At 46.7% G+C, this 25649-nt stretch overlaps 1 protein-coding gene across 8 annotated transcripts in view; it reads right to left on the reverse strand.

Annotated features, from left to right (window-relative positions):
* myt1b (myelin transcription factor 1b) overlaps positions 1–25649 on the reverse strand; it is a 106787-nt gene that overhangs the window by 5983 nt on the left and 75155 nt on the right. For 4 of the 8 annotated variants that reach the window (XM_035644561.2, XM_035644560.2, XM_035644566.2 and 1 more), the window contains exons 2-21: positions 24287–24393; positions 19813–19867; positions 18208–18238; positions 16990–17052; positions 15587–16002; positions 13830–15020; positions 11952–12086; positions 10887–10977; positions 10538–10654; positions 8375–8589; positions 7689–7876; positions 5608–5865; positions 4817–4971; positions 4605–4667; positions 4113–4181; positions 3587–3649; positions 3184–3264; positions 2350–2571; positions 1717–1808; positions 1490–1593 (exon numbers count right to left, since the gene is read on the reverse strand). In XM_035644561.2, coding sequence (XP_035500454.2) covers positions 1490–1593; positions 1717–1808; positions 2350–2571; positions 3184–3264; positions 3587–3649; positions 4113–4181; positions 4605–4667; positions 4817–4971; positions 5608–5865; positions 7689–7876; positions 8375–8589; positions 10538–10654; positions 10887–10977; positions 11952–12086; positions 13830–15020; positions 15587–16002; positions 16990–17052; positions 18208–18238; positions 19813–19867; positions 24287–24393 — 3716 coding nt within the window. The remainder of the gene's footprint in view (positions 1–1489; positions 1594–1716; positions 1809–2349; positions 2572–3183; positions 3265–3586; positions 3650–4112; positions 4182–4604; positions 4668–4816; positions 4972–5607; positions 5866–7688; positions 7877–8374; positions 8590–10537; positions 10655–10886; positions 10978–11951; positions 12087–13829; positions 15021–15586; positions 16003–16989; positions 17053–18207; positions 18239–19812; positions 19868–24286; positions 24394–25649) is intronic. The other 4 variants (XM_035644564.2, XM_035644563.2, XM_035644565.2 and 1 more) reach the window with 4 other exon arrangements.

Consider the following 25649-nt stretch of genomic DNA (forward strand, 5'->3'; position numbering starts at 1 on the left):
AAGAGTCGACTCTGCAGCCCTCCACTGTTTTCTTGAGTTAGTCCGCGGTGCACGTTTAGACTTCCTGCTGAAATGGGGAGCAGCAGCAACGCTGTGTCTAAAACTGTCGAATTTCCTTTAATAAAAAAGAATTTGATCAACAAAAAACGTGAGGAGAAGTTGGTGATTAAGCAGCACGGCCCTGATAGACCAGACATTCATTCTGGTATGTTTGGCTACTGTCTATTCTCTAATGTATTAATTATTAAATGTGATTACTATAATGATATGGTTTGTAAGGGTCCGATGCTGATGTCGATATTAGGGAGTACAAGTTTCCCGATACATTGGCTGACATATATCTTAGTATAACATGAAATTTATCATAAATGACTATAAATTGAAAAGAAAATTACAAATACATCCACATAAATAGAACTTGAATCAAGGAAATAAACATTTATTTTACGTAAAATGTAAACATAAATGCACCTTTAAAGGCTCATATCAGTTAGCCGATGATATTGGTTGGGCCATAAACAGATTATAGGCCAACCGATATATTGTCCGAGCGCTAACAATAAATTCCCACTAGAATTTATGACCACGGGCCTCTACTGCAGAAGTGTGTAACTTTTTAAACCAGAAAACGTCTTTTAACGACTTTAATGAACATATACTACTAATAATTATTGTGACCTAGGCAACATGTTCGTCAGTGCCTCATGCACCACTGTTGGAAAAACTCACTAGAGCACGGAAGTGTATTCATCCGCAGTTGAAAGCAGTCTGCCAAATGAAAATGCAGTTGTCTCCTATTTGAGTAATGTTTGCTAAAAACTTCAATGTCCGGCTATTTTTAAAAAATTAAACTACCTTCTTTTTTTTTTGCCAGCAAGGCTGGCTGCTCGTTATTCTCGTTTTATGAGATTTCTTGACAGCAACAAAATACAAAATCACCTGCCTTTTCCTTTAAAACAAGCCGGTCATTTCTGGATACTTTTGGCCCAAACGGCATTTACAGGATAACGTGAAATCTTAAATTAAAGTAGTTACAGCATCTAAGGTTTGCTTACATTAGCCACCACTAGCTACTGGTCATTCGAGACTGAGCAAGGTTGAAGCAGCAAAATCTAAACTCTATTGACCTGAGCATACGTTAGTTTATATTGCTTATGAATTCAGCTCTTCTGTGCTGGGTCAGGAAATCCCTCACTTGTGACTCTCCCTGAGGTTTCTGCATTTGTTCCCCTGTTAAAGGGTTTTGTGTTAGTTTTTTTGGTAGTATTAGAGTCAAGGGGTTAAGGACTGAGAATGTAGCACCCTGCAAATTGTGATTTGTGAATATGGGCTATACAAATATAATTTGATTGACTAATTAATTGAATATGTAATCAATATATTAAGAGGCTTCAAGTGACCGAATTCAGTACTTTAGGTCGCATATTTGATATATACTAAACTATACTACTACTCTAAATAAAAATAAATAAAAAGTAGAAACACACACCTGAGTCTGCAGGTTGACCATGTCAGCCTCCATTTCATTGTTGGACTCATTCAGGTCGTTAATCTCTTTGTTGAGTTGCTTGATGTCCTCATCGTTGTCCAAAACTAGATACAGCAGAATATAAAAGAAGAGTGTCTGGTCTGTATATGTCTCAGTTGCCATATGCAAGAATCTACAATCACAATCAACATACACATTGAGGTCTTTTTCTTTCTTCTTCATCTTACCATCACTAGCTCTGAACTTGGTGCTCAGGTATTCCTCTGTGGGGAACTTGGCCTTCTTCTTGGCGAACAAGGCTCTGGGGCATCCTGAGAGGCTGGAGACACAAGTGACACGTGGAGGTGGTGGTGAGGGGGTCACTATACTTTCCTTAAAAACTCAGTTTGAGCAGCACGTGAGCAGAGCAACAGCTGTAATGAGTTGAGGGACACTTGATTTTTGGCGCGACTGTGATTACACATGTTATGTGCAGGAAAAAATAGACTTTTGCTTTTGGGTCACATATATAGGTATTTAGCAGAAGTCGATTGCGAGCTGTCACGCAGCCGGTGTAGACAGCTGAATTGAATAAAATAGGATTTCCATCAGATGCATGAGAGATGGGTGACTGGAATATGTGACGGAGCGACTGACATCTGTGTAAAAGGGAGAGCCGCCAGCGCAGTTGTGTTGCAACTCCTTCCGGAATGACGGAATCATTTCTAAAATCACACACAGGATGGCCAACAGGGTGGCTTGTTTGGTTCAGGGTAAATAACCAAAGGTCACATAACGAAAGGACGTCTTAACAGCACTAAAACAGGATCTCAATATACATGTATACAAAAAAAAACTTGCAAGCAGCAGCAGCAGCTTACCTGCGGTGTGTGAGGAAGCTCCCATTAGCATGTCCGGAGCCATCACAGCCTGGGGTGGGACAGGTCGGCCCCTCAGTCTTGAAGGCCTTCCAGTTGAAGGGTGTGCCATTCAAGACGCCCTCCTTCTGTCTGCGGGCCGCCAGCGGACACCCGTAGGCGCTGCGGTGCGTGGCGTACTTCCCGCTAATGTGGCCCAGGCTGTCGCAGCCCGGCACGGGGCACCTGCAGGGAGCAGAGGAAAGGAGGCGAACAGGAACGAGAGGAGAGGAGAGGAGAGGAGATGGAGAAGAGGTGTTGAAGCCAGGCAGGAAGGAAGGAAACAAAGAGAGTGAGAAGGCCCAAGGGTTAGACAAGGACAATCCCAAAATACAAACTGTAGAGAAAGATGAGAATATTATCATGAAGATTTAAGTTATATACTTTCTCTACTGGGCCAAATTCATTATCTGCTATACATATTTATGCAATGGATTATTGTTACTTGTGCAAGAGCTATTAAGGTTTAGCACATGGTTTCATCAACACACTGTTAAATTTACTGTTTTGTGTGCAAATGCAATATGAAGCCCATGTATTTCTGATGTATTGATTATGTACTCTACGATACTCTACCATGAACTAGATCCAGAATCAGTATCTGCAGTAAGTAAGTGTATTTTCCCATCAGTAAGGGCCTGATTGTTTGATTCAGTTACGCGGGCAGGTCACTACCTGTGCATATGATTCACAGTGACTTTCCTCTCTCTCTCTCTCTCTCTTTCTTTTTAATTGCATTTTTCTTTTACCGTCAGTCTCACTAAAAGCAGACATTATGGCTTTCTGAGCGGTACGAACTTTAAAAGCTCGGAGTCCTCCTGGTTGTCCTTGGTAGGAGTTTTAATTCCACTTTTCTTGGCACGCGGGCACCCAGAGATACTGAAAACAGAAAGTATGGAGTTGATAACATAGGGCTGAAAAAAGGTCTGGTGAAGTGATTGCGTGATAAAGGGAGAACATTATCAGGAAGAATAATTTTTACAGTGGTTGTTCAACGAAATTGCAAACCAAATCAACTCAAAAACGCCTCAAATGGCCGGAAATAGGATCATGGAATGGCGTGGAAATGTGTGAGTATGGTGTCCCTGTCTAATTCTACCATGAACTGTCACTAGGCCTCTCTGACTGACTGTGTGCATGTGTGTGTGTGTGTGTGTGTGTGTGTGTATGCGTTTTTGTGCGGGTGTTTTTTGTTTGTTACCTTCTGTGGGAGGCGTAGTTTCCTGTGATGTGACCGGAGCCGTCACAACCTGGAGTGGGGCATCTGGGAAAGAGAACATCAATGGTTAACAGAAAAACATATGAAGAATATGTTTTACAGCGGGGCGTCTCGTGGGAGGGGCATTATGCAAATGAGAGAAATGGACCTCTTTGTTTGGAATCCTGACTTTTCAGGCTCTTTTGAACCATTCCATTTAAACACGCCTAGCGTGAGTCGTGAAAAGTAGTAAGAGAGCTACATACACAACAGAATTATATTTCTATTTCATATTTAAATGAAGTGATTGAAGTGAAAGCAAGCATAGCGCCAAGCCAGCTGCAGGGGGGCGGGGGGGGGGGGGGGGGGGGGGGTCGACACCATGACAGATGCAGCGGCAGCAGAGGCAGGAGCAGGCAACAAAAGATAAGTCAACGTCAGCAGAATAAAGCACTGTGGCACTGGACGTGGCAGTGGCAGTGCAGTGAAGTGGCAGTGAGAAGGCAGCGAAGGTGTAGAGCAGACATACTTGAGTTCAGGGGTGTGGGCCGCCATGAGGGACCGAAGGCTCTTATCAGCGAGAGGACACCCAGACAGACTGAGAGGGAGAAGGAGAGAAAGGAGAGCAGGAGACAGGCAGAGGAAGAGAAGGATGAGAAATGGGGCGAGGGAAGCCAGAGTGGACAGATTGAAAGGAGAGGGGAGAAATACATGAGAGCAGGGAAATCAAGAATAGAGAGCATACCAAGGTCATTTAGGAAGAAGAGGACAGACAGCAAGAAGTAAATTACTGATGCATATCAAAGTCAATGAGCGTCTTTGCTTCCTGGGCTCACGCTACATTATTGCCCCTGGCATGTCGGGATCAAATAAAATATTTGAATTAGTCGTGGTGCATCCGCTTTGGACTCAGGTGCAGAGTGCGGGCGGCGGGGGAGTCTCAGTCGAGCTCACATTTCACATTAGAGTTTATATATAGAGCACTGACATACTGTATCACCCAGTCTGCAGCGGTGCATACCTGCGATGGGACGCATAGTTTCCAGTGATGTGGCCACTGCCATCACAACCAGGTGTCGGGCACCTGGAGAGGGTGGGAGACAGGACAGGGTATTTCTTAAGTATTTCCACAGTACTTGGGTTTCTGACCAAATTCAGCATTTGGCTCAAAGCTCTAGACAGCAGCGAGTGTGGCTGTAGACTCTTGTCTCCCGTCTCGCCGGGTCTACTTACGAGAGAAGCTCTTTCTTGCTATCCTTGGGCTGGAACTTGACCTTGAAGCTCGGGGTCGTGACCTCACCCGGGTACTTCCTGTCCTCTAGACATTCCTGCATCATGTCGCAGTCCTCCGGGTCAGACGAGACGAATGACTGGCCAGTGTGCTCCATCTGACAAAATGCAGAAAGGTGAAGTTAAACACAAACCGAATGAATAAAAAAAGGCGAGGCCACTGCGGTCGTTTGGTGAGCTGTCGTGTGGTTTGCAGTGACTTTTTTCCGGCTCATTTTTCAGTGGCTTTCTCGCGACAGTTTGCACATTTGTTTGCAAGCGAAGAAACTTTGCAAACCGCAATGTGCACCCAAGTCTCTGATCTGATCCGCTTTCATTCTTTTGGAGACAAGTGATGTTTCCAAATGCAGAATGGCCTCATAAAAAATTTAAAATTCAAGGCCCTTTATATTTCTTTTGAAAAAGTTCAAAGGAGTAAAAGAATTAGCATATGCCAGAGCCAGGATGGTGCAATACACCTGACACACCACCTCTGTTACACAGTGCAGCTGTTTCACTGCACAGTAACGCACATTTCAGTGAAATAACTGAGTAATAGAAAGAGGAGAGAGGGACAGGAAATAAGACAAGGGTATTAGACAATTAGTAGTAAACAATTAAGAATTTTGTGTTCAAAAAGCTTCGGGGCAATTCTGTCTGTGGTTATCTATGCTGCAATACTTCCTCTCTGGCTAACATCCGAGGAAACACTGAGTTTGGAGCTTGGACTTTTTCCTCAGTATAATCGTACTGACCTCGTCCACTTCCTCCTCCCTTTGGCGGTTGGGTTTGGTGTAATCCAGAGGTCCCTCCCAATCCTCCTGCTTGTAGGCGTGTAGGTTCGGTGATGTCATCCCACTGCTTCCACCGTGATGCAGCGAGGAGGCGGAGGAGGAGGAAGGGTCCGGGGACCGCACCCCAGGGCTGGTGGCGGACAGACTGCCCTCTCGTTTAAAGGGCTTCTTCATACTCAGGTCCAAGGTGCCATTCTCATCCACCTCAATGTCCATTTCCTGGAAAGCGAACACAGGGTATTCATAACTGGGGCTGCATCACAACATCAATAACTTTTCATGAAAATAATGATCTTCTTCTGAAAGCCTTTCAGAAGTCCCAAAGAGTTCAATATTAACTGAATACATACATAATCACAGGAATAAACACGTTTTGATTAGTTGGTGATGAGATGCGTATTTAATATCTAAAACTTTGAGTCTCTATTCATAGTTGGCAACTGGGGGAAATTTAATACAGAAACATAGCTAACTCTAATTAAATATTCAGATAAATGAGTAAACCAGTTTCCTCTGATGCAATTCATATACGCTGCCGTATATCATCTGGTAATGGTGATGATTGTGATTAATTTAATCATCCTGTTGAGCAAAATTCACATTGCGGTGCTACACATGAATCAACATACAGATATTTTTCATTTTTCAGAATCACAGAAAAAGTGTCACACGACCCACAGAACGCCAACCCTTTTCTTCCTACTCCCACCCACATTCACCTGCCCTCAGGCTCACAAACCAAAAAGCAATAATTTCAGTAATACACCGGTGTGAGGCACCTTTTCAGAGTGCTACACGTTTGAGCTTAGCACCACGTCCACTGCTTAAGCATGTCATCAATGATATCTAATGCACAGCATCAACATGAAGGTCCGTGTCCGTGCTCTGTGATAGTGCTGGCAGATGAACAGACACAGAGGCGTATGATGAGCCATGTTTCCAGCATTCATCTAAAATGGCGCTCATTCTGGCTGGTCAAGGGCCAGAAAAATCAAAGGGTTAGGAGGAGGAGGAGGAGGAGAGAAGACGGGAAAGGTTCCCAGAAATGTCTTTGGTTGATGAGCTCAGTGTTCCAATATTTCAATATTGGATTTCAACTGGCTCCGATTCTGATTCCAGATCAGTCGCCGGTTGCTCTGCGTTGTAATATTGTGCCGCTCAGGCCTGGTCTTGGATCGGTGCCTCACTGAATAACACCTTACTCTGCTGTGCTGCCAGAGACATTAATCTTCACTTTTTATCTCCCTAAAACCATGTCAGGAAATCGAAAAATGATGAAGCAGTCACTTTCTCTCCTCTGTGAGGCAAAAAAGGCTTTTAAAAATCACAATATGGGGGAGAGCGGTGCTCCAATTACACCTCCTGTGCACAGAGAGGGGAAAGAGGGAGTGAGTGATAGAGTGATAGAGGCGTATAGACAGAGAAGCAGAGAGGAGCAGTCACACTTGCATAGGGAAGAAGAGAAGAAGATAAAAGAAAGTAGAGAGAGATGTGAACAGAAAATGAAAGATAGAGTGGTGGGGGTGGAGAAAGAGAGGGAGAGATCCGTCCGGGCAGATAATGAAAAAAGGCTACCTGGTGGAGAAGTAATCCAGGGAACTGGCAGCCAGCCAAATTCAATAACAACATGAAAAGTGTGTGGGATGGAGGGATGAAAGGATGAAAGAGGACGGGAGAGGTGATGCAACTGCATCTCAACACCATCCTGTTGCTGTAAGCGAATGGCTCCTGATGATATATTCATGCGGAGTTGATGGCGAGAGAAAAGAAATGAGAGGAGAGGAGAGGAGAGGCACACCCACTGCTTTCCCCTCTCATCTCACCAGCTGTGGCCTGCAATGTTTCAATCTGCACTACAATCAGCTAATAATCTTTTTTCTCTGAGTGTGATGCAGAGCAGAACAGGGTAACACTTTACCATAATAAAATCACCCATATACGAATATCATCTACAAGCTGATGTTTGATAGGTGACGATGGATGTACAACCCATAAATCACAACCCACAATAAAGATATAGAGGGTAGTTGTGTCCTGGTTACCTTGTTTTGGGCTTTGGTGCTGAGGTTCTCAGGTTTCTCCCAGCAGCGCGTGGACAGATTGAGGATGGCAGTGGCAGCCATGTGAGCGGCCTCGGCATCCTGGGAGTAGTCATAGGCCAAGGTGGAGCTCTTTCCGTAACCGTGGAGACTGAGGCTGGGCGACGAGGACTTGGGGAACGAGGGCTTAGCTGCAGGAGGACAGGGAGCAAATTTGAGACCAGATGATCTTAAAAGGAGGATGCAACAGAGCGGAGGATACTGTTTCGGCATACAACATGTTAATGCATGTTCTCAAAGAAGTGAGGGCTGGTAGTACAACCTTATATACTTAGAATAATCCAAGTTGATACTAACTAACTAATAAAATAAGATGTTGAGAGAGAGCCGAGGCCAAGAAAAAATCTGACACCACAGCCAATAAATCTAATTTAGCCTAAAAACTATCCTGGATCTGTCTGAACCTATAAAGGTCAGTAATTAACAGGTTTATCTCTTGCTTGTTTAACCCGAAATAAAGTGAATGCATCAGAAAGGCCAGTATATATATATATATATGTAGAATAAGCTGTCAAAAATTATGAAAATCATTTATAATTAAAAAAAAAATTAAAAACTTGGTGGCCAGCCTAAGCTGATACATCACATCCAAACCAGAACGCACCAAGGAAACCAAGGTTCTCTCTTACTTTTGAAGGCTTTGGGTGAGGTTTCGCTGGTGGGCATCTTTGGAGCAAGCAGGCGCTTCCCGAACACTTGCGCGTCGAAGCTTGCATAATCGAAGGTTACCTTGGAGTACTTCTCCAGCTCCTTGGCCAGGTTGGCGCGAGGTGTGGCAGGTGCCATGTTAGGCCTGTAGCTGCCGTACGCGGGCACCTCCAGCTGCTTCACAAAGCACATGGGCCTGAGGGGAGGAGAGGGAGAGTGAGAGGGCATCGCGGGGGGGCGGGCAGGTGGGCTCAAAGACGAGAAACATAGGCAGGGAATATAAGACAAAATGAGGCAGAAAGCAGAATAGAAAAGCACGAAATGGAATAGTCAATGAAAGATGGGAGATAAAAGAGGATTGATGCAATGAAGAGTCACACAATCCAAACAAAAAACAGAGCGGGGAGAAAAAAGAGACAAGAGAATGAGAAAGGGAGGCAGAGTGACAGAGAGAGAGTAAAGATAGAGGCAACGGTGTACTTAGCAGGAGTGCAGCAGGATTAAAAGCTCTCTTATCAGCAGAGGGCACATTTGCATGTTGTACAGCATGGAATTTATGAGCTCTAAGCCCTCTCGTTTTCCTGGAGAGCCTGGGCTTTTGTCAGACCTGTTGGCGTAAATCCACTGATAGGCCGGGGAGAGGCGGAAGGGCGGGGGGAAGACAGAAGAGTAAGAACGATTGAAAGGGGAGTGGTGAAAGAGGTGGGGAGGGAGGCAGGGTCCGGGTGGAGGATCGAGACAGGAGGAGCGGTGTCGCCCTCCGTCCTGTTTGGCCGAGCCCTTTTCTCTCTCTCTCTCTCCTCTGCATCCTGTGCCACTGAAGCCCATTTCCCAGCGTCTAGTCTCCAACCATACGCTCATTAATAAGTGACATGACCTGGCCTGTAGTCACACTGCTGTGGGGGTGGCCTCCAAACACTGCAACACCGATAACACATGTTCACAACAGAGCCGGTCTGAAGGAGGCGGAAACGCAACTCTCCACCGCTCATCACAGAGGACTTTTCAATTCAAATTTTACTTAGGAATACTCCCGTCCCATACATAACAGACAACCACGTTAATATTAATAACAATGGGAGAAGGAAAAATGCCTAAGCAAGCCTCATTGTTTTTTAATCCTCAATGCTTTGTCTGACCACTGATGAGGTTTTCCTCGAGTAGAGCAATTCTTTTTTTCCCTATCCCTAGCAATGTCCCTATAACTTGCATAATTAGCTTATCGGCCGCATTACTAATTAAAATACCAGTGACGGAGAGTGTGGACTTAGCATAATACCAGCGTCTGGTTTGTGTTCATTATCATTCTTTCGGCTGTGATCACGGTGGCTGGCCTGTTGGGGAGATGAATGCAGATAAAGAGATCTCGGTGTTTGAGGTGACAGTAATGACTGGGCCGACCGACTGGATGCTTCAAGACTGTCTCGTTACATTGAAGCCATTCGCGGGCCAGCGCCACCCCGGTCGCGAGGGCCACAGTAACCACGGTTAGGATTGTCTCTGCGGCTTCTATGTGGCTCAGTAGTAAAGTAGCCGACCTTGGAAAAGGACTCGGAGTGGAGGACGCAGCTTTTATGTAGGTGAAAGGTTCACGTGTTCCTTTTAGTCCCTGTCATTCACCATTTTAACTATGGAGCCCGTAAAGTGAAGCATTAAAAGCATTAAAGGGATATCAGAGGAGTCAAATGCATAAATACATTGGTTATTGATACTATTAGTTAAATACTTAAAATGCATTCTAAAAAGAAATTAAACTGTATACTCATATACTCCTCCTATAATGTCCAATCGGTTGGTTTAAAAAAGCTTGTTGTGTATCCTTTAGATCTGATGCATTTGTTTTCCTTTTTTGGTTTTGGCAAAAATGAAATGATTTATTTATTCCTAGTCCCCAGCTCCCTCATATCTGTTAATGGAGCACTAAAACTGTTCATGTCAGTTGTCGTCTCGGTGGTTTGCTGACACTGTTAGAAACTGTTCCCACTCCAGTAGAGTATGCCAGCAACTGACACTGCAGCTATTGGGAGACAGACCTATGCAGATAGACGTATGGTGCAGAAGGAATTCAAATAAGAGAAGCCACATCTGAATACCTTGGGACTCCAAACTTGTCTAAAACTGAAGTACATGTTTCGATCACCCACCTCAACACTCTGTCGTTGGGACTTCCTTTCAGGTGCTCGCTGCCTGGCTGAGAGAGATGCTGCTTATCGTGGCCCTTTGTCAGCTTCTCTGCAGCAGCAATGGGGCATCCGGAAAGGCTGCAGGGATGGAGGAGGAGAAAATCAAAAAGATGGATACTAAAAGGGGGAGTCATGTTGCTGACCACGTGAAGCTGCATCACACTGATGTGGACTGACACGTTCGCCGTCCTGCATACATAAATGCACTGTGCGAAACTTGCAAAACACACAAAAGGGAACTACACGCCCACGCGCACAACATTCTCATCTATAGAAGCTCCACAGATTCTCTCCTGTGATGAACGGATACCTGCGGTGTGTGTTGCGGTTGCTGTTAACGTGGCCCTGACCGGTGCAGCCAGGAGTTGGACACTTCAGCACATTCTCATGCATGGCCAGAACTGAGAAGAAGACAGAGAACACGCACACAACAACAGAGTGAGGAAACATCCACAATCTTGAATCTTATATTCGAGATCGACCCAGCATTATAAAAAAACATTTGGGACCCCCCCCCCCCCCCCACAATGGCAACACTAAGAGCTTCTAAATGAATGCTATTACTGCCATCAAATGAGAAGGAATAAGGCTTTATTAGATCAGAAGGTGTTATAGCCTCATGCGTTTCATCAGACGTCTGACTTTCCATCAAAACGACACAATGTCCTCCAGACGGATTTGTCAAACAACAGTGTTAAATAAGTTAATCGCTGTTGATAAATGGTTGAAATCGAAATCCTTCCCTGCTCCCAAAGTACAACATTACTCTCTGATAGCTTGTGTAAAGTCCCGAAATACCAGCAGGACTATAAGTGAATCTTAATGAGGAAATAGCAGGGAACTGGGCTACATGTGATTTGGATCTGTTGTCATGGTTACAGAGGGGTGGCTTCTGATATATGTATGGAAGGAGCATCTTTACAATCACATGGAGATATAGGTCTTAGCAGGATACACATAGTACCGCTGCGGATTCCTATCAAATCAGTGAACCAAATCCAATCATTGTAAAAATGTGAAAGTGACTCAACCTGTTTGACCTGCCACCTTTTTACGTGTTTGAGTGTCCCCGCTCTCAGCAGAATGAGTTGGTAATTCCAACAGCCTCAGAGTGAGATATCTACTGAGATGCTTGTGACCTGCAAGCACAAGGATGCTCTGAGCAGCTGAAGCATAAGAGGCCAAAGCGACCTTGATTCAGTGAGCCTGGATCAGAGCACCAACTCCTCAAGACCTCATGAAATCACGGGCAAACTGGCATGAAAGTGCTCATGAGGTGAGGCGGGGGTCTCTATCAATGTCAGACTGCCCCTTGTTGTCACTTTCCCTCTCTCTGTGCTTATTTTCATCTTCTAAGCAGCTGAAAAAGACTCACTCTCCGGGGGGATCCTGTCCTTGTGCGGGCAGCCTGACAGGCTGCGGTGGTGGGGGTAAAGGCCGGTCACGTGACCCGTCCCATCACACCCCGGGGTCGGACACTTGATCTCCCTCTTCTCTGGCTTACTGCTCTCTGGATGCAGGAGGATAGGAGGGAGGGAGCAGAGAGGAGAGGAGAGGAGAGGAGGAAGGAGAGATATAAGGAGAATGGAATGTGGGGTGGATAAGGAGGACAAAGTGGTTAATGGCATCAGACGGGTTGCTTGGCTGAGCATGAAATCGAGACATATTTCAGACAACTGTACTAGGGCAACAACATCTGTATCTGCTCCCTGTGTCTTGTGTAGTTTGTGCATTGGTCTAAATGTGATTGTTTTGTTTCTGGACTGTACGAAACAATGCAATGCAAGAAATACTGCAGCTTCTTTATTCCAGACTAAATCAAACGGTCCCAGAATGCTATTTTCACCCCCTTTGCTACACTACCCTGATATTTTTCAAGGATAGCATTCGGATCTCGGACCAAACGACAAATGACGCCGCTGTAATTTACACCTAATTAAAGGTACCTGGTCCTCAAAGTGCTACTGGAGGTAGGCCAGCCGGGATCAGTGGCACCGGAGAGAGGGGGAAGGAGCAAGAGGATGGTGTGATGCTCTATTGGCCTTCAAATTGAATGTTAACGAGACATGCATCTCCTAATTAGTGTTGAGCAGAACAGGAACGTCGCCACGGGAGGGAGCTGGGGCCAAGGAGAGGGCAGCACTACCAGGCATGTAATCGCAGTACTGCTATACTGCGAGGAGCATGACAAGTGGGCAGGGTGCCAAGTGTGAAACACAAGGCCCGAACACATGCCGCCTGTAAACAAACACTCCACTACTGACGCCGGAGCAACCTGCGCTCGTCCCTCCCCTCCCTCTCTCTCTCTCTCTCTGTGTTTTTTTCTCTCTGACATGTTGTCCCGTCCCCTCCCTCGCTGTTGTCCCTCCGCGCGCTCTCTTGAAGCACTTCCTCTCTCCGCTCTTCATGGAAGTCTATTCAGCTGGAACCACTTTGTACCCACACAGTTGAGAAGGGAGGATCTAAACGGAGCTCGGTGACTCATCGCAGTTTATTTGATACGCCGCGGTACGCTGTGTTTATTTGTTCACTCTGCCTTCAGCATTAAGTCAGGCACACGACACCTTGTGCTGGTTTAATACATGATGTTCTGTGCCAGCACCCCCCCACCGTACCTGTGACAAATGCAAGGCCCAGTCATCCCTTACTAAAGAACTACAAGGGAGAAGGTTTTGTAATGTCTGTAGGCGAACTGATTACAAATCAAGTTTACCTTCTGGACATGTCTGTCTTTAGAGGGAGCGATTGCTGTCTATTCATGTCACTGTGGTGCGAAAATGAACTTTCAAAAATGAAATAGGTAATCTAAAGCACACAGCGATTGGTCTCTCTCTTTGTTGCTGTTGGTGACCCGCAGCCTCGGGTAGGGGGGGAGACTGCAGCGTCATTCGCTAGCACGTCTCTTAAGGATCTTTTAGACAGAATCAACATCTAGCGGACCGTGAGTAAACTTCACAGATTTTTACAAAAACGTGTATTGGTTTAAAATCTTCCCCTTTAACCTAGCTGTGATGACTGGAGATGCACAAAGATGTGTATCAATCCACTTGTCTGACTCTTAGAAAAAAAGACATTTAAATCTACATACCGAAATGTCAATCTGTTCCCTTAGTGAAAGACACAACTTGGTCTATTTTCTCCTATCGCTGTTGTGTCTTCTAATTTAGATCCTAAATGATCAGACAACTTTCACATTTCAGGACATGTGTGAGCTCTGTGCCCCTCCCCTCTTGATTTCTCCATTCTGCCCTACCTTTGCTGAAGTAGCTCTTGCGGATGATGTCCAGGTGCTTGGGTCTGTCCTCCATGGTGAAGTATCGCTGGTGGTGGATATCTGGGGCACGGAGTAGCTCTCTGGGCCCAGCTGGCCTCACCTGCTCTGCCTTCAGGGCAATGGCCTGCTCCAGCAGGCCTAGGTTTCCTCGGGTCATGTCAAACATCTCGGACTCGTCGGTCACGGTGGAGCGCTGCGACAGGCTGTCTTCGTCGTCGCGCTCGTCGTCCCCGTCCACGTCTTCAAAGTCTTTCTCCTCCGACTTATCGGATCGCACCTCGATAATGTCGGGAGAGGCTGAGGACGAAGCTTTGTGGATTTTATAGTTCTCAACTCTGGGGTTGGGAAAGTAGTCCTCCAGCGGACTGGCCCTGTGGGAGCTGTAGCTTAAAGGCGGGCTGGCCTTGTAACTGTGAAGAGGGCTAGGTCCATGAGAGTCACATTTGTCTAGGGGACTTGCCCTGTGCAAGCTGTAGGCCTCCAGAGGCCCGGCCCTGTGGTCTTCAGCCGTGATGTGTGTTCCCTGAGCTGCTGCGGTGCTGGTGATGGTGCGGATGACAGTTGGCACATCAGGAAGGGGCAGAACATGGTTCCTTAGGTCCTCTTCATCTCTCTCCTCATCCTCCTCTAGTAATGCTAAGGTGTCCTGCCTATGCTGCGCTGGCACTGCCATCTCTTCCTCCTCTTCCCCCTCTTCCTCCTCCTCCTCCTCCTCTTCATCTTTGACTTCTTCATGAGGGACATCTGCGGTCAGATACTGGTGGTTATCCCGGCTCACATGGTGGCTCCCGTCTTCGCATTCTCCTTGCTCATCCTCCACCTCCTGCTCGAACTCCGCTGCCTCCACTTCAGCCGCTTCCTTCTGCAGAACAGATGATCCTTCCAACACTTGAACTCTGTGCGCTGCCTCTTCCTCTTCCTCTCCCCCATTACTCATGTCCCCCTCCGGCTTGTCCTTTACGTCTTCGCCCCACTTGGCTGCCACGGTGACTTCCGTCTCCATAGCAACAGGCAGTTGAATGGCCACAGTTGGAGCAGTGTTGTCGGAAACCCGGCCAGCGTGGAAGAGAGAGTTGCCTGCAACTTCGCCGCTCGGAGAAGGAGACTGAGACTCCTCGGATGCAGGTGGCGCTGCTCTGAGCTCAGGCTCGATGATCACACACTCCTCCTCTGTGGAAACAAAGATGAAGAGGTCAGAGTGGTGACACAGAGTGAGTCATGCAGTCAACTAAAGCTGTTGTCAGCAATATCTTTATCAGCGCTGGCCTCTGGCCTGCCAAGTCGTTCACTATGAACTCACGATGAAATAAAAACACCTGCTGGGACAGGAAAGCAGCCTAGAGATGCAAAAAGAAGCTCACTCACAAAGTCCTAGTGCCCCTAGTGGTCATTAGGAGGCATGGTAACTCACCTCTTGCAATATTACTGACCATTATGTATCTTGTTTTTTTGTGATGAACAAACCAAAACCCAAAGCTACGAATTTTATAGTTACCGGTCTATAAGACAGAGTTTGAAAAGACGACTAACAACCAAATATTCACACGTGAGAAGTGGGAACCTGTGAATGTAGATATATAAACCTTAATGATCGATCAATTATTACATTTGTTGTTGTGGACAAGCAAATTAATTGACTACATGTTTCAGCACTAACTAGCTCCATATGAAAATGATGTCGACGACTTTTCCCCACGCAGAGGAAAGATGGGCGTCTCAGGGAGAAAAAAACCTACCTTCATCAGCTATTACTGAGTTCTCCTCTTTCTGATGTGTGTCTTCCTCTTTCGTCCTCCCTTCCTCCTCTTTCTGTTGACTCTGCATCTCCACTTCCTGTCCATTTGTCTGGCTCTCCTGCATCAGGTCTTCTGTCATTCCCTCTCCCTCCTCATCTGCAACTGCCTCCCTGTCCTCCTCCTGCTCCTGCTCCTGCTCCTCTTCCTCCTTGGCGTCTCCTGCGTTCTCGCCATCCTTTTCTCCCTCTCCCTCGGCCTCGCTGCTGGCGTCACTTTCTGCGCTGAAGCCCTCGTCCAGGGTCAGCTTCAGGGGGTGGGACTTTCTCTTGGAGGCAGGCCGCTCTGTTTCCTCCTGCTCCTGCTCGGCCTCTGCTTCCTCCAGACGCCGCTTTCTGGCTATGGGGCAACCCAAAATGCTGACGGAGGAAAAGAGGAGATGGGAGCAAAAGGTAAGAAAGAACAGGGAGAACAGAATCATGTACACCAAGCAGGGCTGCGATCAGAAATCACACACACACACACACACACGCACTGGAGAATTTCTACACTAATTTTCATAAGGACGTGTGTGTGTGTGTGTGTGTGTGTGTGTGTGTTTTCGGCATGAAGAAGGAGGGAGCGTTCTTTACAACAGAGACTATGAGTCAACACTTGTGGCCTTAGGGGGGCGCCATGCTCGCTCACTCAGACATCACAACCAATCTCGGCCAATTGACTGGAACGTTTAATGAACAACTTGTATGGAGAGGCGGGCGGGCGAGGCAGCGGAGGGTGAAATCCAATAAAGCCCCTCTTACTCTCACCTGGGAGATGGGCGAGGGGAGATTGAGGGACGATCTATAAACAAAGTGCATCTGAAATTGCCTGCTGAACGAATACACATGTAAACAGATAGCTAATATCTGCCCCTCAATAAAGCGGAGTCACAAGTCAGTGAGCCGCCCCCGAGTCCCGCAGCGTCTCTGAGGGCGAGACGGAACAGGCGAGGAATGGAGGGAGGGGAAAATGAACTGGAAGAAAACCTGGAGAAATCACATTTCACTTCTGTGCACTGAAAAACTTTATTGCTTAGTCTTAGATTGAGAGGTTGTGTTTTTTTTGTAATTACCAAAATACATATTGTGACCGGCATGTGATTCCTTCCAATTCCTTATACTGGTGCATAGTGTGTGCAGTGTACTGGTTCTAGCCTTGTGCTAAGCTACGCTAACTGGCAACTCTTCTTCTCATCAACGTTAAGGCCAATAAATGTGTTTCCCAGAAATATCCAACTATTGCTTTAAAGGGCTGAAGTGAAATGTGATATTTCCCACAAAGCAGCTGCTGTGGGCCAGAGAGGACGGGAGAGCGCATAGAGACAGAGAAGAAGGACAGACAGAGGGTGGGTTTTTAATCTGCCCTACCTTCTGTGTCGCGAGTATCTCCCACTGATATGGCCAGAGCCATTGCATCCAGGGGTGGGGCAGCTGGATGAGATGGATGGAGGTTAGAGATATGTTTAAGACATGGTGCATTTTTTAGTTCCTGCGCAGAAGCGGTGGTAACCACAGGCCACAAAAGCAGTAAAATAAGAACAACAACAAAGAAGAGCGCAGCAAAGACATGCAAACGGAGCACACTTGTCACACAAATGCACATGCTCAAAGATATGTAGATATGTATCCCCCCACCCCACCACCCTCATCCTTCCAGCAGACGCACATAACGCATGAATGCAGGTGGCATCAAGCCGGGGAGAACATAATATTGTGTGTCGTTCATCAACCCTGGCCTATATCCTGTTACTATGAGGGATAAGGATCAGCCGAGACCTGCTGTAATTTCCCCTTCCCTGCTCTCCTCACCAGTCATCATCAGGTCTCTCTCTCTCTCTCTCTCTTTTCACTCCCCCCCCCCCCCCCCCCCCCCCTGATGCAGGTTGCTATGACCCCTCAGGACGGCTCATTTCAATTCTCATTAACTTTGCCCAGCAATTGCCCTTTATTACGCCAATTATCCTAATTATTAATTTCGCTTATTAAAAAAAGCTGCATTTGCATTTTAAATGAGATGCTCCCTGGCCTCCCTTCAGTTTTTTTTGTCTCTCCCTTGATCCAGAAACCGAAAGTTTTTGTTTTTTTTGGAGTGCTGAGCACCGATCAATGCTCGAAGGTGAAGTGTGTCAAAATGACAGGGGATGAAAAAACAATTTAGAAGCAGAGAGAGGAGAGAGGACAATGGGGTTCATGACCAGCGAGGCCCCGGAAGCCGCCGCCTGGGTGGTAAAGAAAAAGGATGAGGTGGAGGAAGAGGGAAACGAAATAATCGCCCCTCGCCATCCTCTCTCCTCATGCTGTATCCTTCGATCGGATTGCAAAAAGATCATACACCTCTTTCATTGCGTCTCCTGTATGTGTTCATAGCAGAAAATAGCGAAAGGCTGTGAGAAATCAATACCACCCTGTTGGAGGCAATGGCCACGAGCTGAGAAATGCTGATGATAAGAAATAAAAACATAAAAACATACAACATATCTAAAGGAGCAGCAATAGTGAGTCTACGAGTGCCAGGGGGAACTCTGCGCTGCACATGAAGGAACTTTTATGAAAGGCGTTTGCACAACGATGAAGGTGTTTCCTTACCTCAGCTCTTGTCCTACGAGCTCAATGGGAACTGGGAGAAATCGGGAGAGAAAGAGGGGGGAGGAGAAGAAAGACACAGGGAGGGAGAACAAAGGTGAATGACTGCTCAGAAAGCTGCGCTGCTAAAAGAAACTCAGATCAATAAATCACAAATGCATACAAATCCCATGAGGCCTCCTCATAGCGGCGTACACACTGCCGACTGCATGATCAGGAAGGGGGGGGGAACAACAACACCTACACACTTCTTAGTTCACACACAAACACACGCATATCTCAATACACACACACTCACAGACACACGTTCTCAAAGGCAAGCACAAAACAAACAGGAGTGTAAGCGCTGGCCTGCGCAAACATACAGTAGGAATAACACAAACACAAAGGCTGCACCGCAAAAGCATGCACACAGAGGAGAAAACCTAAATCAGCCAAATTGCATAGTGCTGTTCAGTTAAAAAGTGACAATTATATGCAGACTCCAGCAATAAAAACATGATTAATTGTTGCACTTTAGTTATCATAATTGGGAAAATGAAATTAAAAGGAAAACTGCCGTCATCAGTAGAAAACAGCACTTCTTTCAGGAACAACTTACTGTAATTGCCTTCAAAACATAAATCAAGCGCAGCTCACAAACAATACACACACACACACGCCTGCATGCACGCACACACATCCCTCTCCGCTGACTACAGGCGATCGATTGGGAGTTGAGCAATAGAATGGGTCTGGAGAAATATCCTATTTTCATCTGGAGCAAACGAGAAAACAATACGATCCTGGAGAATTCAGTTTGGGCTCCGGTATCACATGCATTAATCACACGTCAAAAGGACCCCGTGTATCAAGATACACTAAGAGCACAGAAATCGCAGAACACACACACACACACACACACACACACACACACACACACGGACACACACACACACACACACTCGCATCTCAGTTTCTCAGTTTCTCAGTCTTTCATCATGCAGTTGGAATGACTGGACGCCTTCCTGAACGCCCTGTGAACTGTAGCTCTGCTGTCTTGCTGCTATACATCAAACACACACACACACACACACACACACACACACACACACACACACACACACACACACACACACGTAGAGGAGTCCTACACTCATTTCCATAAGGACATACAATATAATCCATATTTACTCACATTCATACGTGCATATACACTGACAGACTGTATGTCCATATGTACACAAACATAAACAGGCACACTGACACAACGAACATCATCTACGCTGCTCTGTCCTCTGTTTAATTATTTGCTGCTGCTTGTATTCTGTGTTTGAGTTTGGCTGCTCCAAAACTATTTGGGCCATGTATCTAGTATCTAAACCAATCAAATAATGAAGAGCGATGTGCACTGGAAACCCAAGTTTCAAGAACAGAAAAAAAAAGTTGACCTAAAAAGCTGGAAAACTGTTCAAAAAAGAATGTCATTGGTGCAACTTTCCTTATGTTGCGTTACAATCTGCAGGTTGAGTATAAGAGGGCCAAGAGGAAGACAAAGATGGTGGTTAGCACTGTTGCATCACAGCAAGCAGGTTTGAACCGCGATGGAGAGAAGTGACAGACACTCACCTCTGATGCCCTTGGACCGAGTGCGAGTCCGCTTGTCATCACCCTCTATGCTCATCTGGGATGGACGGGAGAGAGAGGAGAGGAGAGAGTGAGGTGAGTACAGGTGCTAGTGTCACCACAGAAAAGTAACACACTGAGGTGTACGCCATGCTCACTTTATGAAGATAAAGACAGAAATAAAAGCTTCGTGGTACAGGAAAAAAAGGGAAAACAAACCCTGCTGTTTTTCGAGCTACTCTAACACTCCACCGCCACCCCACCCACAACCCCCCACCCCCCCCGACCCGACCCCCTCGCTGGACGCACGCGTCCAATCACTCTCCCTGTAATTTCCTGAACCTGAGCTGTACACATGATTGTACGCCGTGCGGAGGGGGGAAAAGGCGGCGCTCGCGCAGAGGCCACGGCCCCTGTGAGCAGCCGGAGTGACAATCATATGCTGAAAATAATAATAAAGCAAAAACACACAGCCGGCTAAAAAGCAAAATGTAATAACCCATTTAGGGAGAGGAGTGTGTGTGCCTGTGTGTCAGTGTGAGAGTGTGTTATCGGGCCCGCTGCTCACTCCTGGCTCGGCTTTTAAGCCACAAAGGAGCAGGTGTTCACACACACACACACACACACACACACACACACACTGACCACACCTCCTCGGCACTACCTCTCCATGCTCAGTGCCGCTCTCTGTGCACTCAAGAGCTATCAGATGCTTTTTAGACACAATGGAGCCATTAGCTTTGATTACTGGACTCTGGGTTTTTTAGATTGCAGGTCTCCCCGCTTTCTTTCTTTTTTTTTGACTTACACCTCCTCTCTGCTGAACCCCCCACACTACCCCCCAAAACTCTCTCTTTACCCCCCCCAGTTGCCTTAACCTCCCCCCCCTCTCCATGCACTGGCACTTAGTTGCTTTGTTGCTTGTCTATAGTCAAGTTGGCAGCGCCACAGTGGGATTCAAAGATGGGTCCCCCCCCTTCTCTATTTGGCAGTGCCCCTTTCCTGCTAATAGACTACTTATGAAAAGAAGGAGAAGAAGAGGGATGAGAGGAAGATGAAGCACGCTGTTGTTTTTGTTGTCAAGGGCTTTTCTTTTCCTTTTTTTTTCACCCCGAAGGAGGGGTGCGCTTCATTCATTAGCGTCTAGTTTTGGGCCGGAGGTACAGGTGCAGGCACAGGCCCGTCCCTTCCCATGTGGGTCTCCAGCGCCTTGGCCTCGCCTCCCTGTCTCCCACCACTCCGGACCCTCCACTCTTTTGATCGAGCGCCGTTAAATCGGAGGTCGTGCAACAAGCAGCAGCTTTGTGCACTGCCTGAAGGGAGCGGTTGACTCCTTCTGCAGCTCCACTCACAGCGCACAGTGTGGGAAGAGCGGCGGATGAGTGCGCACTGAAGAGATGTCTGTTAACTGTGTGTGTGTGTGTGTGTGTGTGTGTGTTTGTGAACTCCCCTTTACCTGACCGCATGTAGTTCAAAGTCCACTTCCTCACAATCCATGTGTGAAAGGAGCAGTGGCGGAATAAGTACTGTAATTATGTATAATTTTGAGCTGCTTGTACTTCACTTGAGGTTTATTGCTACCTTATACTACATAATTGTAATTTTCTCTAAACTACACTACATTTGTTACATAACACAGCTTGTCACAAAACAATATTCATTTTAAAGACACTGAAATGCCGCTGAAAAAAGGCCTGCTCATTGGGGCGCATTTGCAGTCTTTCTTGAGGGGAGATGTTGTGAATGAGCTCCACCAATTCAAACAGAATTTACAGCTCGAATAAAACACTTCCCATGTTGAGTCGGCTGTGACATCTGAACACTGGGTTAAACATATATGAAAATGAACTCAGGTTTTCATAAAATAATCTTTGGCTCGTTTCGGTTTAAAACTGAGAGAATGACCTTCAAGATGGTGGTTGGTTCATTTTCTGTCAGTCAACTAATTGATGGATCAATTTACGTGTTTCAGCTCCAACTACAGATTTTTCTTTCACCATCAGTGGAAGGGAAGCGCTGCCCAACCGAGAGCGGCGACTTGATTTAAAAAAGGGTTCAGAACGGACTCAGACGGCCACAGCGGGACCAGCGAGGGGTCTTTTCATCTGCACCTGCCTTTCTGTAAGAGCACGAGCTAACTGTGGTCGCAATGCTGAATGTTCATGAATTTATAACTGTCTTGCAAATGTGGTGCGAAGTGATGAAGGCTAAAAGTTGATGAATCAAAAGGCTAAAGTAAGTGGAATTACAGGTATACACATATTTAACATGACTGAATATGACTGGGGCGGGAAGGAAGTAAAAGGGGGAGAGTGTGTTTTTCCTCCGTGAAAATATTATATACTATTATCCACCTGCCTGCGCCTCCACCTTACATCGGCAGTAGTCATCAGATGAATCAAAAAACCTGGCCTGAAAAGGGGCCTCTGCGGCTTTCATGTTTGTGTAACCATAGTTACGCGCATTTAAAAAAGGTAAACACATCTGAGTTCTGGTTTTCCTGTCCTTTTTCTCAATTCCAGCTCATGAAATTGTTACGAACACAGTCACAGTCCCGCGATGCAGCCGTTCACCTGATTCCTTTCAAACGCACCCTTTAAAAAAAAAAAAGGATGTTCAAAACTTATCCTTTACCTGTAATTAGACTCCTTGAATAATGTTCAAGTCTTATTCAGAACAGATGGAGAGAAAGACAGAAAGAGAGAAGTGTGTGTGTGTGTGTGTGTGTGTGTGTGTCTTGGGGTTTAACTAGTGTGAAATGTGGTGTGGAGCAGTAGCAGAAGAATAAGAAAAAGGAGGAGGAGGAACAGGAGGAGGAAGCTGTGGCTCATCCCTACAGACTGTGTTGTACATTATCAATTATGTCCTTCTTTGTGTGCAACGCTCAGTGCAGGGGGGTGTGGGCGGGGGGGGGGCTCTGCTCTGCATTCTGACAGCTCTATGTAAATGGCTGGCTGGGGGCAATGACTTCAGAGAGAAGGTCACCCTCCGTCCCCTGGTGCACATAAATGACTCTTTTATTCATTTTCAGGTTTACAAGAGCCGATGAAGAAAGGAGGGGCTTCAGGTGGGGCGGAGACGCAGGGAGCGGAGTGTGAGAGGAGCGTTCACAGCTGACGACCAAGACTGACATCTCCAAGTATTACCTGCGGACAGCAACTGCCAATCAAAGGCGCGCTTGCGCAGCTCCCTTCGGCAGGCGGACCACGCTGCATGGCCTCCATGTTGGATCGCCGCACAGCGGGCCTTTCCTCAGTTTCACTTTAATAATTCACACTAGGCAGAGCGGAGTAGTGAGGAGGGAGGAGGGAGGAGGGGAGCCCGCGCGCTCCTCGCTTCATATGCAAAGAGACCGAGCGTGTGTGACCGCATAATCATGTCATCCGCGCTGTGATTTCCGCGCTTATAACTAAATGTCTTTTTGGCTCTCGTGCTCAGCGTGTTTCATTCATCTTGGTTCGCTACAGATCTGAAAAGATAATAAGACGATTGTGTGGCAGGTATCATAAGTGTCAGGCCAAACAGACGGGAGCTGCTTCACATGATGTAGCGTTTGAAACCAACGTCTCGCTCTCTCCTCAGCCCCATCAGCAGCAGAAATCAAACCAAATCAATAAAAGTCATCTCTTTAGATGAACCCGAGCCATCAGGGGGAAGCAAAAACTACTTTTACTGGGCCCAGGGGAAAACAACCCCCCCCCCCCCACCTCACCGCCCCCACTCATCTCTCTTTCAATCTCCCCTCACTCAATCCCTCCATCTCTTTGTTGAGTGCCACACTCTCTGTTGTGATGCACACACACAAAAAAGGACCAGATGTTTTCAGAATATATAAATAACCTTGAGAAGGCGGCGGTGTGGGTCAGAGGTTTTTATAATCAAGTACAAAAAAAGAGCAGAGGCAGGTTTCAAATGGCAGAGTGGGTTAAAAGTGAGGAGAGGAGGTGATGGAAGAGAGAGCGCTTTTACTCTGCTGATAAGGAGGAATATCATGGATTGAAAAGTATGAGCAGCTCAAGGACATCCTTTTGACTTTCTTTTTTTTTTATTGTGTTTCAATAGAAAAAAAAAAGTCCTGTGAAGTGAAGTGAACTCAGCAGTGGGAATACGCTGAGCTGTGCCATGCTGAGCTTAACTAAACTGAACTAAGCTGAGGCAGAGGATGGGCTGGGCCGAGCGGGAGATCTGATGTGCTGTTTGATTCATGTTTTTCTGTCCAGCTTGGACATCAACCCGCACCCCACACACACACACACACACACACACACACACACACACACACACACACGCACGCACACAGTTTGCCTCCTTTCTCCATCCTCCCCTCCCTCTGCCTCCGCCCTTTTTCACTTTCCCCGCTGAGTTAGGGATTGGGGAAATGCCCAGGAAGCAGAATCAGGTTGGAAGGGGTGTAGGGGTGCGGTGAGTGGTGAAGGGAGATGGGGAGGGGGATGGGCTGCAGGGCCCTGTCACTCACCATGATTGGTCGACGGCTCTGCAGTCTCTGGGAGGCCTGACAGCGGCTGCTGGTCCTCTCGCCTCGTGTCCACCGCTGGTTCACCAGCTCGCCCCGAAACTCATTTTCTAGCAGGAGAAAGGGAAGAAACGAGGAGGTGAGTAAGGGGGGTGGGGGGTAAGATTTGGGTATAAAGAAAATAAAAGGGGGGTTGGGGGGTGGGGGGGTTGTCATAGGAAATCATCAGCATCAGCACCAATGGATGGGGCAGTGGTTTGGATAAAGGAAGGGGAGGGTGGGGGTGCTACTTTGAGGGAAGGTCGGGGCACTCGAGCTTACTGCAGACACTCCTTTATTAACTCAGAGTGTGTGTACACACACACACACACACACACACACACACACACACAAACACACACAGGCATGGTTAAGTGCCCCAGCTGGGGTCCCTGTCAGTCTGCCATTAGAATCAATCAAATTTGCCCATTTTTATCGAGCTTTTCAGGGTGCATATATAAGCATGAGGGGGGATGGGTGATGCGAGGGGAGAGGGGGGGGGGGAGAACGGTCAGTAAATAATGAATCACGCATAAATCAAACCTCTCTTTACTCTCCCCCTCTCTCTTGCCCTTTTTTTTCATCAGGGTAATAGTGCTTCACTTCACCTCCCCGGTCGGCCAGAAGAAACACACTAAATCCATTACGAATCCCCTTTCCCCACTCTCCCCATACTGTCAGAGATGCGGGCGATGGCAGACTTGTTAAACAAACCGAGTCGAGCTGGTCTTATTTTTGTCCCGTCACTTTGGAGTTCAGGGAGAGTGCGGAGTGTGTTACTATGAACGCCCAAGGCTGAACTTTTCAACTAGCATAGCTTTCAGACGCTTCATCCTCCACCTCGCTCTCTCTCTCCTCTCTGTTCCTGTGCACCGCTGAGCTGGTACAGTGAAATCTGATTCTTTGTCGGATATATATATATATATACATATACATTTCTATACCCTTTAGCTTTCACCTTTATGCCGTATGGATTGTGCGTCTTTGCAGCCGGCAGCAGAATGTTGTGAAAGAGGAGGTGCCCTTGAGTTTATAGTCACTCTTCTTTTGTACGTGCTGCATGTCCATCTATCCGCAATAACATCTCGGGGGGAAAGACAACATTTAAACGGAGCAAGGTTTGGGTCAGCGCACTCTGAATCCACTCTATTGAGAATGTAGTATAAAGCAGCATTAATGATTCCCAATTCATGCAGGAGATATTCAAGGCAAAACATTCTAATTATCTGAATTTTGACATCAAATCTGAATGAAGGCTCCAAATTTGAAATGACAGCACTGACAGAGCTCTTTGAAATCTCTGGCGGCAGTCTTGACAGGCGGCGAA

The sequence above is a fragment of the Scophthalmus maximus genome, chromosome 3 (assembly GCF_022379125.1).
Source record: "Scophthalmus maximus strain ysfricsl-2021 chromosome 3, ASM2237912v1, whole genome shotgun sequence".
In the NCBI taxonomy this organism is placed as follows: domain Eukaryota; kingdom Metazoa; phylum Chordata; class Actinopteri; order Pleuronectiformes; family Scophthalmidae; genus Scophthalmus; species Scophthalmus maximus.